The sequence below is a fragment of the Phytophthora sojae genome (genome assembly GCF_000149755.1).
Source record: "Phytophthora sojae unplaced genomic scaffold PHYSOscaffold_2, whole genome shotgun sequence".
NCBI classification, from domain to species: Eukaryota; Oomycota; class Peronosporomycetes; order Peronosporales; family Peronosporaceae; genus Phytophthora; species Phytophthora sojae.
In genome coordinates this window covers 735796-752908 of record NW_009258116.1, presented here as the reverse complement: position 1 = coordinate 752908, position 17113 = coordinate 735796, and the positions used below count along the sequence as shown (strand labels likewise).

The 17113-nt window shown below is 53.5% G+C and overlaps 4 protein-coding genes across 4 annotated transcripts; 3 read left to right on the top strand and 1 right to left on the bottom strand.

The window, feature by feature from the left end:
• Positions 1–242: 242 nt before the first annotated feature.
• On the top strand, positions 243–957 carry PHYSODRAFT_324273 (hypothetical protein; the record flags this gene model as incomplete). The annotated part of the gene is made up of 4 exons (XM_009520000.1): positions 243–375; positions 449–673; positions 747–868; positions 943–957. 4 exons carry the CDS (start codon positions 243–245, stop codon positions 955–957), a joined length of 495 nt encoding a protein of 164 aa, XP_009518295.1.
• Positions 958–2794: 1837 nt separating this feature from the next.
• PHYSODRAFT_324272 (hypothetical protein) lies at positions 2795–3211 on the top strand (the record flags this gene model as incomplete). The annotated part of the gene is made up of 1 exon (XM_009519999.1): positions 2795–3211. One exon carries the CDS (start codon positions 2795–2797, stop codon positions 3209–3211), a length of 417 nt encoding a protein of 138 aa, XP_009518294.1.
• A 1787-nt stretch (positions 3212–4998) lies between these two features.
• On the top strand, positions 4999–7187 carry PHYSODRAFT_324271 (hypothetical protein; the record flags this gene model as incomplete). The annotated part of the gene is made up of 5 exons (XM_009519998.1): positions 4999–5321; positions 6115–6473; positions 6556–6661; positions 6751–6926; positions 7000–7187. The coding sequence occupies 5 exons, from the start codon at positions 4999–5001 to the stop codon at positions 7185–7187; spliced, it is 1152 nt and encodes a 383-aa protein (XP_009518293.1).
• A 1680-nt stretch (positions 7188–8867) lies between these two features.
• Positions 8868–16790, bottom strand: PHYSODRAFT_259812 (hypothetical protein; the record flags this gene model as incomplete). Its single annotated transcript, XM_009519997.1, has 6 exons — positions 8868–8964; positions 9037–9185; positions 9259–9434; positions 9524–9629; positions 9712–10038; positions 16775–16790. Coding segments are annotated over 6 exons (871 nt in total), but the record flags the coding sequence as incomplete, so codon positions are not given.
• Positions 16791–17113: the final 323 nt, after the last annotated feature.

Here is a 17113-nt window from a genome sequence, read left to right as displayed (position 1 = left end):
CGACGTGGTCGCTTTACCGATTGGGAGATTGAGGGAGTCCTGGCTAAACGTTTGTGTCTTGTGCCAGACGGCTGAAGTGTATAGCTACGACCCGGCCCAAATACGAGCTTGGCGGCGAGTGCTCTAGGTGCTTGCCCCGCAAAGGATAAGACTGTCGAGCTCTACCACGTCCAGCTCACGGAGATCGACCCCGACTTCGTTCGCTCGGACGCTTTGTTTGGCTCGGACGATGAGGCGGAGGAATGGACGAAGAGGAGAACGCTATCGAGGACGATTTACACGACTCGGAGGTGAACTGCCCCAAAACGCACGCTGTTGTGGAGAGTAAAGCTGAGAGCGACAAGGACAATCAGCCGGCAGCAAAGGTTGCTGGAGGTTTTGCAGCACGCTGCGGACAGCATTGGTGGCCAGCGCTACGAGTGGAATTTGTAATGTCTCTGATTTGTAGAAGACCAAGAAATGCACGTATACATCTTGCTTGTCTGCGTTATTCTTGCACGCGTCTGCGGGTCGTGGTTCATCTACTTATCCGCGCCGAGTTCACTCGATGCATGGGGGATGTATCGCAGCATGATCCTGGCCGAGCACGACAAGTACAACGCTGTGGAGTTGGAGCCTGTGGGCTCGTGTTTCGTCGAGCTGACTCCCAGCATGGTTTTCAAGCCAGCTCGTGGTCTTCTCTCCCAGCACTACTAACCGGAGTGTATACCCTAGCTAACTCCCCACCGCCTAACCTGCTGTACTAGTCTGGACGAGTCTGGAGGGTCTGGAGCTCAGTTCTGGAGTGTCTGGAGAGTCTGGAGCTCAGTCTGGAGGAGTTCTGGAGCTCCAGTCTCGTCGCATGTTCCCCAGTCTGGAGCAGCAACACGTGCCATTTATATAAACGTTTGTAAGCTATTCTAATAATCTATTCTGACCTGTTCTCGCATTGTTTGGCCATAGTGTAGCTGGGACTAGGTTGCAGACCATACTTGAAGTTCAAACCAGACATAGAGGGCATACTTGAAGTTTAAGCCAGACTTAGAGGACATAAATTTGTTCAACTCTTAGCTTTATTTAGTCATTGCGCGGTGCGTGTGCGCCAAGAATGTATCAATAATCTAATCTTATCCGATATGGATTTAATTCGTAGATATGTGCCAAGAACGCTAGCACGATACATAGTTAAAGTAATGGCCCGAGTTGAAGTTGTATCACAAGATGGGACCCTACGATAAGATTTTCCTATCTTTAATTTCTCTTCAGCCACTGCTATTTAAAGGTTGCGCTTCAACATATCCCTTCACTGCCTATCTATGCAGCTCTTTTGAGTCTCCGCTGAATGAATTCGTTCGCCACCGTATAGGACGTCACCGCATTGCCGGCGGATAGATTTGGCTTTGGATAAAAATATGTTGAATGAAAAAAATCAAGCTATAATTCCCATCTTGGATCGCATAACCTTAAAAACGTTAACCCCTGGCCGTAGGATAAAAGAAAGGATCAAAATTTAGCGCTTTTTACAGAAACGACTGCTGGGAAATACGAGTATCTGAAGCCACACACACAAAGCCTTTTCCTTCCTCTACAAGATACTAGTGTCCACTTGGTGTCTCTCATTGTCTTTCATTGCGAAATTGCCGCATGAAAAGTGTCTCTAACACCTTATCAAAAATCCAGATTTATCCTATCTGCCAGGATAAAAATCGCATTTAGACTTGAGCTGAGTATTGGTCTGAATACCTCTACAATTTTATGCTTCCAACGGTGGCTTTGTCAAATGCGACACGACCGATAAGATGGGAGACGCCTCCGATACAAACGCCAAGTCATTTTTTATCCTACGGCGGCCTCGCTAGGATAAAACGGCCTGTGTGTGCCGTATCAACAAAGGATTTGATCCTTTTTCGCAGGATAAATTTCACTGGGGTTAAGTAGTTTATGCGAAGTTTTAGTGGAATGTTTTATCTAATCCATCCAGACACATTCCAGGATTCACAGAATATCAGCCTGCCGAGAATTTAAGTCACGGCAAACTCAGGTGACCAAAAGACTTTCAATAAATCTCTATGCATGCAGAAGAAAATCTGTGTCTGAAAGAGGAGGGTATAAGTTATGACCCAGGACTGAACAGATTGAATCGATAGCTTTAACACTAATGAAATGAGTGAGTACTATGTTGAGTGCTCTGGAGCCGCATGCAGTTTAATACGATGCAGTGGAACTGTTCCAAAATTGACACAATTCTTCATGACACAATTTGTGGAGACGATATTTGCGTCTTCGCATATTGTACTGGGTACGCAGCCCTATTTTTGTGCTCATGACACATTTATTTTTGTGTTGTTTTTGGAAGAGTTCCAGTGATGTGGTAATGACATCAGTTGTGCTCAAGGTCAGCATCGAGGTTCGTAATTGTCACGGACGCCATTACTACGACGAACAACGTACATGTACATAACGTTATCTGTGCAATAGCAAGAATTGCATTCTTTCGAACAATAAAATGTTTGTGCTGGAGCTCCACTCCTCTGGTGGCGCCTGGCATCAATCTAGAAGGAAAAGAAGCTCCGAGGCGAATAGGCATCTATCAAAAGCTGTAAGTGTAATTCAGACCGGATTCTATTGAGTGCTGCATGATGTTGTGTAAGTGACGAATGTAGCGTGAATGTCGTTCCATGTCATCCAAAAACCTTCCCCAATCGACAGTTCTTCGAACTGCGAATACTCGGTCGGGCTGCACGCGGGACACAACATGGCCGTGCGGGGGATGCAGCGGTTGTCACCACCTCCACGCCAAAAGCAACCAGTCACAATGGCCATTCTACGCGAAATACGGAGAAGATGCAACTTCCAGTCAGCCCACGACCGCGTGCTCTGGGGGGCTGCGGTCATGGGCTTCTTCTTTCTACTGAGGCGGTCGGAGTACCTCGCGGATGGTACAAAGGTGAAGCCATATATTATTCGAGTCAACGACGTGCAATTCCTCTCCACGCAAGGGGCCCCGGCTCGCTCAATCGACAAGGTGGCTGCAGTCTCGATCAAGTTCCGCGGGAGCAAGTCAGACCAAGTCGGGGCCGGGGCTACGAGAACACTACACAGATCGGGCTCTGCATGGCTGTGCCCAGTGCTAGCAACATGGGAGCTAGCACAGAATGCTCGCATGTTCGGCAGCAATGAAGCTCTGTGCTACCGGTACCGGCAAGGTCCTCGCCGCAAATCGTCTGGCTGAAGCAATCAAGTGTGCCGCTGCCGCTGCGGGGGCAGACCCTTCAACTTTCGGAACTCACTCCATGAGGAGCGGAGGGGCGACGGCACTCTTCGCGGCTGGGGTCGACAGACTCACAATCAAATTATTCGGAAGATGGTCCTCCGACGCGTTCGAGCGATACACCAGGATGAACGAGGCAACAACAAGATCAGATGGAAAGAGGGGCCCGGTCACGTGTCAGCCCAGTTACACTGGTTGGGGCTTCGTCCAGCTCCAACACGGAGCTCGACTATTAGCTAACACGTATCCGAACATGATTTGACATCGCTGCATTATCTCTGAAATTACGGATTATCCGCAACGTAGGGAAGGCTTCATTCGAGTCCGCATCACTACTTCTACTGGGTACCTGGGCACAGCAGACAAGTCGTAGCGCAATAAAACACTATCGAGCGACGTACACGCCTCTGTCTCAATGCGCCAAATGCAGCGGGGCCGTGCAGCAGGCAGAGTGATCTAGGAAAGACAAACTACTCGTCAGTACAGGGCTGTGAGCCAGGAGCAGCCCGACCCCTCGCTGCTGCTTCAAACTTGTCCTGATGCGAACTGAATAAGCATGGTATAGGCGACCGCCTCAGATGACTACCATGATACTCGGCTGTTGCAACTCACGACAAGTGGTGGCATCACCGCCAGCAAAAATACAGCTGGAAGGAGTGACTGAGTTGGTAAGTCCTGGGGGTTGGCCACGTGGTTCTTTGGGTCAGATCTGCGAACGAAGGCGTTAGCTAGAACATGCGTCGCGTGGAACGTTTGCAATAATCGATCAGACGCTTAGTGATGCATAGTACTCGCTAATTGCTGAACGAATGTAGTTCCTAACGCTTAAAGTCAAGTGGAGAATCCTTGGGGCTTGCTACATGATCGACCTGATTCTTCACCGAGCCGAGCTTGGCGGACATCGACGAGCGTTGAACTGTAGTGGTATGCGGATTTCGCTGCTCGAAAACAGCGCGTTCGTGTCAAGCAGAATGCCTCCCACCTCGCGCCTAGTTTAACAGGAGGTCCCGACGTATTGCACAAGACGCAAGGCGACAACCACAGCGAGATAGGGCCGTTGAAGCAGAGCCCCCTGCCGAAGCTGCTGCCCGGGAGGAAGTACTCCGGAGCCCGCGGACGGAGGCACTGCAGCTAATAGACACAGAAGCTCAGCTCGACGGGTGGTTTCTTGATCAAAGGGCAACGCGCACAGCAACTGAAGAGCGTTCACGCGCAGAGCTCTACAGGAGCGAGGGCGTCGCGGTGTCCTGCCTGGCGTCTTCGTCCGCGTCGATGGCACCGCATAAAGCGCCGACGAGGTTGGCAGTCGGCACCAGTCAATTGGTGGAAGATCGCTGCGCAAAGACGCGGGGCTGCAGGACGTTTAACCCGTGAAAGCCGATCATTAGGACAAATTTGTCTAGTTGTTAGCTGACAATTTTTCAGCAAATGGTAAGCAAGAAAAGCTGGCTCCACATTGCACACTCATTCACGCTATTAGCGCCAGTCGCCAGAGCTGCTCTCTTCACGCTGCTGTTCGTGTTCTCCCCATAAGCTCGACTGCTTGGCCGCGCGCGCCAGTCCTCTAGCCGCCAAGTGCTCTCGAGCGCGCAGCAACAGCTCTAGGCCCAGGGTTCGGCAGCACTCGGATGATCTGGGCCAGACCGACGCCACTGGAAGGAAGCCTCACAAGGTCCAGGGAGGACGAGCAGCGTTCTTGGAGGAAAGGTTGTTGTCGCAGTGGTGGTGAGTGCCATGCATGAGTCATCATGGGTCATGCCGCATGGCCCGAAGCAGTGGTACGTTTGACCGCCAAGACGTCGAGCTCGTTGCTGATGGGGGACACCATTGAGCGCGAGCATGTTGTGAGCATCGGTCTGCTGTCTGTCCGTCACATGCCCGAGGATCACCCCGCGCTTCTTCCGCGACAACATGAAGCTGCTGTTGTTCTGCATCCGGGTGCGCCGAGAACCAGCTCCAACCACAGCCTGAGCTGCTCTTCTCCTAATTGCGCGTGGCTGTCGACCTACTGGAGCTTCTTCTCGACGTGCTTATTGTTGTTGGTGTTGGCGTTGGTGCTGGTGCATCTTCCGTACCGCACACGGCTTGGGATTATGGCGACGAGTCTGCGGAGGACTTCGGTTCACAGACTCGCGGGCTGTCGTGATTTCGAACACGTCACGTCCTGCGTTCCATTTGCTCGATACTCGCGTGCACACGTGTTAATCGTGCGTACAGCTTGTTGCCGTACTACAAGCAGAAAACAAACAAGTCAAATTGTGGACATTAGTCATCGCCGACGTGAACTTTCAGCTGCTCATGACGGCTCGAACCTGGCAGGTGATGGAGATTCGTTGCGATGGTCCCTCGTCAAGCAGCCTCGCTGACCCGGCCACCCACTGTCCGCTTGGTATAGCTCACGCGCAGTGCTGCTAAGCTGCTCCACCATTCATCGCAGGCACCAGAGCGCAGAGCACCGACAGCCAGGTTAAATCACGCACGTAACCGCTGCCGTCGTGGCCGTTCAACTGCAAGCAAGGAAGGAGCGACCGTTCGACATAGTACGCGGTCGCTCATGTTGACTTGACCTCGTCGAGGTTAAAGCTGGCTGTGCTTAACAGCACCGCGCCCATGGTGCTTAGCCCCATATCGCTATCACTCCCAGATACTCCATGCCTCTGACCTTCACTTCTTGCCAAGTGGATATCTTTCGACATAGAATGGTAAAACGACCCCTGGAGAGCCTGTCGCCGCAGACCGTCGCGCGGAGACCGAGCCGAGCTCTCAGTCTGCACTTTGGATTCTGATGCTGGGATGGAGTTTCGCGGCCGTAAGCAACCGCGGCGTCGGGTCCTCACTCCCTATACGGCTACCGACGCTGCCAGTCGACGCAGCTTTGCCTCTGCCCATGGCTCAGTGTCCACAGCTCGCTACGATGACGAGTCCAGGGAGGCCGAGGTAGTTCCGGCGGCTGGACTAGTCAAGGTGACGAACCGCTGGCGCCTTGAGGAGGACGTTGAGATGAAGACTCCGACCGCAGTCGCGGCCAACGCATTCGCGCGTGCAGCTTTGACGGACAGGCGCAAGGCGAGGAAGAAGCCCAACTACCTCCACCACTGGGAGCGGTGCGCCATCATCAAGCGCGTCGCGGAGGGGGAGCCCCAGGCGGCGCTGGCCCGCGAGTTCGGCGTCACCCGCGCCGCCGTCTGCCAGATGTACAAGAACAGGAAGAAGATCCTCGCGCGTGAACCGAGCAGCGAAGAAGAGCTAGAGCCTCCTCTGTCTTCTTCTTCTTCTCCGCTTCTCCTTCCCCTCCTGCTCCACAGACGGTCGCGCGTCTCGGTCCAAGACGGTGGCGCTGCTCTTGGCGACGCTCAAGGCGCGGGGAACGAACCCAGCCGCAATCCGCCGCGCAGCAGCCCGACTGACTTTGTATGGATATGGCTAAGCATTGTTCTTGTGTTCAATGATACGACTGGGTACTAACTAACGACCGGGTGTTTCTTGCCTGCGTCTTGCAGCATTTTGATCGAGGAGGTGATTGCGAGCTTCGATACGCTCAACGAACCTACTGGTGCAACTGAGCAATCGCTCTCGGCGTCAGAGCAGATCATCCCGTTCTGCGGAGTCGTCCTCGGCGACGAAAGCGCTGCGTTTGCGCGGGCCTTTGAGCAATTGGACCCCGGCGCACCCACAGGTAGGCGCAGTATGATCGTACCAAGATATCGGAAGCGGTCTCGATATCTAAAGGGAAGCCCAATGCTGTTCAGGCCAGATCCAAGTGAAGATGGATGTGGTGGACGACGGACGTGTGTGCTGGCGACTGGTGTATCTGGACGTGCCGGAAGACGTTTCCAGCTATGAAGTGCTCGTCTTTTCGACTTTTGGAAATGGCGGCGCAGAGTGCAGGGCGATCGAGGTGCGTTGGCGACGACAAACTTTCAATTCTTCATCGTAAATAGCTCACAACAATTGTATATTGATGTGCTAGGGTAGGCTGAAGCTCGAGGGAGTACCAATAATGATTGTCGTCGGCTGGCCCTGTCGATGGCTTCATCCCTATCCCATAAGGAATGACGGCTCCTCGGACGGTAGGCCACCTCGTGCTTTTCGGGCTCCCTGCTTCTGTCGCCTTTGTATTGGTACTGACCTCGCCAGGGAGTATTTGGTTGCATCCTCTGAAGCTCGGTGCGGGCATATTTCGTTCTATACTTGAGCTTTGCTAAACGAAGCGCGGTGTTGGTTGTCTTTAACGTTGTCTGAAGGTGGACTGGTTGGTACCAGACAGCAACGGACACAAGGCCGGAATTTGCATCCCTTTAACTCTTACGCGTTCTACCTGGTTCTCAAGCGTGGGGAGCAAGTGAATCGAGGTCTTCGGTATGATCGCATCTTCGATGGTCTCAACCGAAGCGAAAAGAAGCCATCTATTTGTGGCAGGTACTGTGAAAAGGATGCGCTGATTGCTTTGGGCCTTCGTTCGCTTGGTGTCGGTGTAGCTTACGACTTGTAGTTACGAGGTTTTAGCTATTGCTTGGCAGGTGGTAGTCCACGCGTGAGAAGGTAAGTACCAGTCGTGAGTTTGCGGTATTAAGGTGCGTGAAACCGCTGGAGTTGGCCGACTACCAAACCGAAGTTCTCGAATTTATGTTCGCTCAGCCGAACTCATGTGCTGTGTTTTGTCGTATTACGGTGTCAGATCGTGTGAAAGGACTCTGCCTCTTTGAGGTGGGATCGGAAACGTGCAAGCCAGGGAGAACCTGTTGTGGCTCTCTGTTGTCTCCCCTTTTCAAGAAGAAGGGAGGGTCATGGTGGATAAAGAGCACGCGTCCAGCACAACGTCTGCTTGTAAATCCAACTACATGCCATATCAAGCACTAGCTAGCTCTTGGGCGCCTGCTATCAGCCCATGCGCAGCTGTGGCGATCGAACCACTGGCGTTTGGCCGTTATACTTCTTCAAACACGCTTTTAGTTTCCTTAACTTTGCAGCGAGCATTGGCTATTTATTAATATTCATTCAACTGGTCCACTTTTTCCTTTTCTTTTTCATCTACACCTCGGTGGCCACCGGCGGTGTAAATTAATCCGAGGTGCAACGAAGTGAACAAGGATAATTAGTTTTCCGAATGTAGGAAGGCTCAAGAATCCAACTCACTACCAGCGGGCTGAAACCTCTGCCAGATAAGACCTGCAAGCATCGACAAACGACCAAGCGAGACAGCGCACTCTGGATCTGGCCCCGCAAAACTCAAGCAACACGCTGACACGAGTCGCGCTCACTTCGTGAAGGCCAGACCGGAGCGGCCGTGGCCGGAACAACCCCGCGCAAGCCCAAGCTTCAGGCCATCGGCGCGCTAGCCAAAGTTCAACCCTCCCACCATCCCTTAGGGCTGCCATTCGTCACCTTGCACTCAACCAAAGGAGCTCATGACTTTGGCCCATTAACACAATGAAAACACTTTAATCCCCCACGCCTGGATGCATCGAGGAAAAGTCTCAGGCGCAGCGCTTTGCTCCTGCGAGCCTCCCTGAAGAGACCAGTCGTCGTCTAGCGCACCCAGAGTGACGGCCACACCTACACAACGACCACTTTCAGCCTCCAAGCGTACAGATTCCTTGCTTGCGTGACTACGTACGTGGAAATCGTGTCGAGATCTCTTTATAGCCGAGCGATGTGCAGGCAACCATAACCAAAGATATCCGCTGTTCGAGGATACCCACGCGACGCAGCGCCTAGCACATCAATATACAATTGTTGTGAGCTATTTACGATGAAGAATTGAAAGTTTGTCGTCGCCAACGCACCTCGATCGCCCTGCACTCTGCGCCGCCATTTCCAAAAGTCGAAAAGACGAGCACTTCATAGCTGGAAACGTCTTCCGGCACGTCCAGATACACCAGTCGCCAGCACACACGTCCGTCGTCCACCACATCCATCTTCACTTGGATCTGGCCTGAACAGCATTGGGCTTCCCTTTAGATATCGAGACCGCTTCCGATATCTTGGTACGATCATACTGCGCCTACCTGTGGGTGCGCCGGGGTCCAATTGCTCAAAGGCCCGCGCAAACGCAGCGCTTTCGTCGCCGAGGACGACTCCGCAGAACGGGATGATCTGCTCTGACGCCGAGAGCGATTGCTCAGTTGCACCAGTAGGTTCGTTGAGCGTATCGAAGCTCGCAATCACCTCCTCGATCAAAATGCTGCAAGACGCAGGCAAGAAACACCCGGTCGTTAGTTAGTACCCAGTCGTATCATTGAACACAAGAACAATGCTTAGCCATATCCATACAAAGTCAGTCGGGCTGCTGCGCGGCGGATTGCGGCTGGGTTCGTTCCCCGCGCCTTGAGCGTCGCCAAGAGCAGCGCCACCGTCTTGGACCGAGACGCGCGACCGTCTGTGGAGCAGGAGGGGAAGGAGAAGCGGAGAAGAAGAAGAAGACAGAGGAGGCTCTAGCTCTTCTTCGCTGCTCGGTTCACGCGCGAGGATCTTCTTCCTGTTCTTGTACATCTGGCAGACGGCGGCGCGGGTGACGCCGAACTCGCGGGCCAGCGCCGCCTGGGGCTCCCCCTCCGCGACGCGCTTGATGATGGCGCACCGCTCCCAGTGGTGGAGGTAGTTGGGCTTCTTCCTCGCCTTGCGCCTGTCCGTCAAAGCTGCACGCGCGAATGCGTTGGCCGCGACTGCGGTCGGAGTCTTCATCTCAACGTCCTCCTCAAGGCGCCAGCGGTTCGTCACCTTGACTAGTCCAGCCGCCGGAACTACCTCGGCCTCCCTGGACTCGTCATCGTAGCGAGCTGTGGACACTGAGCCATGGGCAGAGGCAAAGCTGCGTCGACTGGCAGCGTCGGTAGCCGTATAGGGAGTGAGGACCCGACGCCGCGGTTGCTTACGGCCGCGAAACTCCATCCCAGCATCAGAATCCAAAGTGCAGACTGAGAGCTCGGCTCGGTCTCCGCGCGACGGTCTGCGGCGACAGGCTCTCCAGGGGTCGTTTTACCATTCTATGTCGAAAGATATCCACTTGGCAAGAAGTGAAGGTCAGAGGCATGGAGTATCTGGGAGTGATAGCGATATGGGGCTAAGCACCATGGGCGCGGTGCTGTTAAGCACAGCCAGCTTTAACCTCGACGAGGTCAAGTCAACATGAGCGACCGCGTACTATGTCGAACGGTCGCTCCTTCCTTGCTTGCAGTTGAACGGCCACGACGGCAGCGGTTACGTGCGTGATTTAACCTGGCTGTCGGTGCTCTGCGCTCTGGTGCCTGCGATGAATGGTGGAGCAGCTTAGCAGCACTGCGCGTGAGCTATACCAAGCGGACAGTGGGTGGCCGGGTCAGCGAGGCTGCTTGACGAGGGACCATCGCAACGAATCTCCATCACCTGCCAGGTTCGAGCCGTCATGAGCAGCTGAAAGTTCACGTCGGCGATGACTAATGTCCACAATTTGACTTGTTTGTTTTCTGCTTGTAGTACGGCAACAAGCTGTACGCACGATTAACACGTGTGCACGCGAGTATCGAGCAAATGGAACGCAGGACGTGACGTGTTCGAAATCACGACAGCCCGCGAGTCTGTGAACCGAAGTCCTCCGCAGACTCGTCGCCATAATCCCAAGCCGTGTGCGGTACGGAAGATGCACCAGCACCAGCACCAACGCCAACACCAACAACAATAAGCACGTCGAGAAGAAGCTCCAGTAGGTCGACAGCCACGCGCAATTAGGAGAAGAGCAGCTCAGGCTGTGGTTGGAGCTGGTTCTCGGCGCACCCGGATGCAGAACAACAGCAGCTTCATGTTGTCGCGGAAGAAGCGCGGGGTGATCCTCGGGCATGTGACGGACAGACAGCAGACCGATGCTCACAACATGCTCGCGCTCAATGGTGTCCCCCATCAGCAACGAGCTCGACGTCTTGGCGGTCAAACGTACCACTGCTTCGGGCCATGCGGCATGACCCATGATGACTCATGCATGGCACTCACCACCACTGCGACAACAACCTTTCCTCCAAGAACGCTGCTCGTCCTCCCTGGACCTTGTGAGGCTTCCTTCCAGTGGCGTCGGTCTGGCCCAGATCATCCGAGTGCTGCCGAACCCTGGGCCTAGAGCTGTTGCTGCGCGCTCGAGAGCACTTGGCGGCTAGAGGACTGGCGCGCGCGGCCAAGCAGTCGAGCTTATGGGGAGAACACGAACAGCAGCGTGAAGAGAGCAGCTCTGGCGACTGGCGCTAATAGCGTGAATGAGTGTGCAATGTGGAGCCAGCTTTTCTTGCTTACCATTTGCTGAAAAATTGTCAGCTAACAACTAGACAAATTTGTCCTAATGATCGGCTTTCACGGGTTAAACGTCCTGCAGCCCCGCGTCTTTGCGCAGCGATCTTCCACCAATTGACTGGTGCCGACTGCCAACCTCGTCGGCGCTTTATGCGGTGCCATCGACGCGGACGAAGACGCCAGGCAGGACACCGCGACGCCCTCGCTCCTGTAGAGCTCTGCGCGTGAACGCTCTTCAGTTGCTGTGCGCGTTGCCCTTTGATCAAGAAACCACCCGTCGAGCTGAGCTTCTGTGTCTATTAGCTGCAGTGCCTCCGTCCGCGGGCTCCGGAGTACTTCCTCCCGGGCAGCAGCTTCGGCAGGGGGCTCTGCTTCAACGGCCCTATCTCGCTGTGGTTGTCGCCTTGCGTCTTGTGCAATACGTCGGGACCTCCTGTTAAACTAGGCGCGAGGTGGGAGGCATTCTGCTTGACACGAACGCGCTGTTTTCGAGCAGCGAAATCCGCATACCACTACAGTTCAACGCTCGTCGATGTCCGCCAAGCTCGGCTCGGTGAAGAATCAGGTCGATCATGTAGCAAGCCCCAAGGATTCTCCACTTGACTTTAAGCGTTAGGAACTACATTCGTTCAGCAATTAGCGAGTACTATGCATCACTAAGCGTCTGATCGATTATTGCAAACGTTCCACGCGACGCATGTTCTAGCTAACGCCTTCGTTCGCAGATCTGACCCAAAGAACCACGTGGCCAACCCCCAGGACTTACCAACTCAGTCACTCCTTCCAGCTGTATTTTTGCTGGCGGTGATGCCACCACTTGTCGTGAGTTGCAACAGCCGAGTATCATGGTAGTCATCTGAGGCGGTCGCCTATACCATGCTTATTCAGTTCGCATCAGGACAAGTTTGAAGCAGCAGCGAGGGGTCGGGCTGCTCCTGGCTCACAGCCCTGTACTGACGAGTAGTTTGTCTTTCCTAGATCACTCTGCCTGCTGCACGGCCCCGCTGCATTTGGCGCATTGAGACAGAGGCGTGTACGTCGCTCGAACGACTTGTCTGCTGTGCCCAGGTACCCAGTAGAAGTAGTGATGCGGACTCGAATGATGCCTTCCCTACGTTGCGGATAATCCGTAATGGACCATACCGGCTTATCGTGTGCTATAATACCTCATCTACGCGGTCTGAGGGCATGCAATTGCACCTCTTAGTCACCATAGCTGCTGGAGTTTACTAGGACGCCTACCACATGACCGCGTGAGCAGCAAGTTGCCAGATTACGAGAACCGGACGGCAGGGACTGCGTAGCAGGCAGCACGTCCTCGACAGCTGACTTGAAGGATGAAGCTATGAAGCGGAACTTGAACAAAGTAGGAGTAAGTCAGCAGGAACACCTGTGTGATGTATCGAGCGCTGGGGAAGTTACCCAGTGTGGATTTTACAGCGTGCTTGAGACTGACCGAGGTGAAAGTCGGTCGATACAGTCAACGCAAAGTGAGATGCATTTTTTGTTAGGCAGTACGCCCGGCCAGGGCTAGAATTCGAGACTCCAGCGTTTTTTCTACCGTGAATGTACAGGTGCGTATCGTTTGGTACAACTACAGTGTGACACGAACCTCTTTAATATTATCCTTCTGCTACAGTGGGCTGAAGAAGCAAACGGTTTGAAGCGTGATGACGAGGCTGATCACTGGCTGCCTTCAAGGCGTTCGAGGTAAAATAATACTGTGATATGGGGATCACCTTCGCCTCGCTTCAGAGAAGCTCGATGCGTGCGTATTTCTTGCTTCTCTTGTGTTGATCCACTTTTGCAGACCGATTCTGTGATGTGTGTAGGCGTGAGTTGCAAGAATTAAGCGCATGAAGCGCGGCGAAAAGCCGAGCTCTTAACGCCATCGCTGAGTCGGTGACATCGAACAGGTGAGATGCCATCTTGTACATATATTGCTAGAGCCAGGGACCAGTGCAAATGCATTATGCTTAGTGCTGGTGCCTTTCATGTACATATTGTACTGTTCTGCAGGTTCCAGCTCGATGTTTGAGAAGCGATTGCGACTTCGCAGTACCCAGGTGAGTGAAGCCCATCTACTGCTGAAGGCGGATGATCGATCGCACGGTCTCCGGTTTAACCCCTCTAACCCCGTATTCTGTATCCTACAGAATAAGCATTGTCCCAGGACATAATATCCAGCAAACTTGTCCTCTCTTTCGAACTTCGCATATGGATGTTTGTATAGCCGGTATTATGCACATCCTCCTGTTGGATTAGCGATGGGTAGATAGACGGGGTTTATTCGGCGGTAATAGACGGACGAGTATAAACCACCAACAGGTTTGAAAATTCGGGTGGAAGCTAAAACCGCCGCGTGTCAGCCACTCGTACTTTCATTCTTTCCGAAACTGCGCTGTTCAAGACGTCGCAATGCAAGCTTTGTTGGGGGCCGTCGAGCGCGCCCAAGTGGCCAAGGACCATGGCCGAAGACGATCATGATGAGCGCCATTGTGATCTACAGGTAAGCGAGAGCGTGTACTTTGCTCTGTAACATCGTACTAGTGGTATATTGATTCTACGTTGCGATGTTGATTACCAGACCTGGTGATCCGACCCAGACGACGCTATGAGCTCTCGCGTGTGGCCCGATTGCGGAGTCAGCGCACAACCTCATCGGTTCCTACGAAGCCGGCTACAGCCGGGTCTACCGCTATATTGTAGCTGATGCAGTGGCTACTCAAGAGGCTACAGAAGAAGCGCTCCTTATGGTGTGGCTACACCGGAGACTACAGAAGAAGCGGTAGATGCTACGACGGATGCTACAGAAGAAGCTCTCCGCGTGATGAGGTTACACCGGAGATTACAGAAGAAGGGACAGAGGCTACGACGGAGGCTACCGATGAAAGCGGCAGGAATGGAGCGGCAGTGCCGGAGGCTACAGATCAAAGCGGAGGCTGCCAAAATGGCGAAGATGACCCACGGCTGGCGCGAACATTGAAGAGCGTGCGCATGTAAAGGAAGAAGTAGACGTTGGCATGAATATCATATATTGTCCTGTTTCGTACAAGAGGAACCGTGTGTAGTGCGTGTCATTACGGGCTATTGAGCATGCAAGCTCCCTGGTGTTGTTCGAGAGACAATCGTAACAAGCTTGTTAGGTGGGCTAAAGAAATCTAATGATGCGCTAATGTCAAGCACAAGGAAGAATTCGCCCAGTTCCTCCTCACTACGTCAGTTAGGAACAGGGCGATTTCTTCCTCCGCGTTTATCGCGACGTGCCGAAGGTGGGTGGCTGGAGCCGAAGTATGCTGCCTTAGCAGCCTTGCAAGGTATTACCAGGTAGCAGGTTTTGAGCGTGCTCTACGCTCGCCACGACCAATAGAAGCTCGCTATTTCGGCATATGGTGGATACATTGAGCATGTTTTGTTCACTTTCGTAGCTGTTCTGTGCACAATGTACCCAGCGCTCGACCGCAAGATGCGAAAGGGCTTCCAACAGCAAATCTTTGACAGGTTTTGAAGTATACTTTAATCAAGTCTAATGCTTATTCTGTAGGATACAGAATAAGGTCTGGGGCTAGAAGGGTTAAATTGGCTTACTTACCGTTGAATTTTATATTCGCTGCTCAGCGGCGACAAATAGCGCGTGCACGAGGAGTCTCGAGGTAGGAACGGAGATATGCCGGATGTTTGCTGTTCTAACCCTTTGGTTCTCATCATCTTCAATATGAAGAGGATATCATTGCGGTCCTCTACACGAGGATTGCGCATCCTACTATCTGCTACTTAGCTAGCAACCATTGGGGCACTGTGAATGCTGGAATTCATCGGAATCGGAATGAGATGCGCTGGCAAGCGTACGTTTTATCTAATTTCGAGTGTTGGTGCTCCATTTGTATTCAACTACTCGGGTTTTTTTCTGCTTCTAGTCCTTCGCGGGCCCACAAGAAGCTTGAGTGGCCCGTTTTGCTGTTGCACACCTCCTTGAATAGACCAGTCGTCGTCTAGCGCACCCAGAGTGACGGCCACACCTACACAACGACCACTTTCAGCCTCCAAGCGTACAGATTCCTTGCTTGCGTGGCTACGTACGTGGAAATCGTGTCGAGATCTCTTTATAGCCGAGCGATGTGCAGGCAACCATAACCAAAGATATCCGCTGTTCGAGGATACCCACGCGACGCAGCGCCTAGCACATCAATATACAATTGTTGTGAGCTATTTACGATGAAGAATTGAAAGTTTGTCGTCGCCAACGCACCTCGATCGCCCTGCACTCTGCGCCGCCATTTCCAAAAGTCGAAAAGACGAGCACTTCATAGCTGGAAACGTCTTCCGGCACGTCCAGATACACCAGTCGCCAGCACACACGCCCGTCGTCCACCACGTCCATCTTCACTTGGATCTGGCCTGAACAGCATTGGGCTTCCCTTTAGATATCGAGACCGCTTCCGATATCTTGGTACGATCATACTGCGCCTACCTGTGGGTGCGCCGGGGTCCAATTGCTCAAAGGCCCGCGCAAACGCAGCGCTTTCGTCGCCGAGGACGACTCCGCAGAACGGAATGATCTGCTCTGACGCCGAGAACGATTGCTCAGTTGCACCAGTAGGTTCGTTGAGCGTATCGAAGCTCGCAATCACCTCCTCGATCAAAATGCTGCAAGACGCAGGCAAGAAACACCCGGTCGTTAGTTAGTACCCAGTCGTATCATTGAACACAACAACAATGTTTAGCCATATCCATACAAAGTCAGTCGGGCTGCTGCGCGGCGGGTTGCGGCTGGGTTCGTTCCCCGCGCCTTGAGCGTCGCCAAGAGCAGCGCCACCGTCTTGGACCGAGACGCGATCGTCTGTGGAGCAGGAGGAGAAGGAGCAGGAGCAGGAGAAGGCTCTAGTTCCTCTTCGCTGCTCGGTTCGTGCGCGAGGATCTTCTTCCTGTTCTTGTACATCTGGCAGACGGCGGCGCGGGTGACGCCGAACTCGCGGGCCAGCGCCGCCTGGGGCTCCCCCTCCGCGACGCGCTTGATGATGGCGCACCGCTCCCAGTGGTGGAGGTAGTTGGGCTTCTTCCTCGCCTTGCGCATGGCTGGCTGCAGCAGCAGCAGTGGTAGTGATAGTGGCGGGAACAGGCCTCTTCTCCTCTGGCTGAAGATACCAACGGTCTGTGGCCGAGTGGCGACCAGTCTCGACCACTTCGGCCACCCTGGACTCAAGCTCATAGTCACTAGTATCCAAGTCTCGTGTTCTCGGTTCGTACGCCTACGCTGCTGTTGCGCTCGGCCGCGAAACTCCATCCTGTTGTCAAAAGCCACAGTGCCGGCCACACCCTCCAGCCAACAACGGTCTGCCCTGGCAGCAAAGGGTCGTTTTACGATTCTATGTCGAAAGATTTCCGTTGCTTACCGAGAATTTGGGATTTACAGAGTTCAAGCCACCGGTTCTTGGCGCCAATAAGTGCCCTCAACGTCAACGCTACAGCTGCCACACGGCTTCTTGGGCAAGTCAACATATAAAGCCGATGCCGATATGAGCGAAGCACTTCGATAGTGGCCTGGAAAGAGTGGCGAATCCTGATGAAGTTAGCTAGCTGGGCCTGATCGAATACTATGTGGAGGGA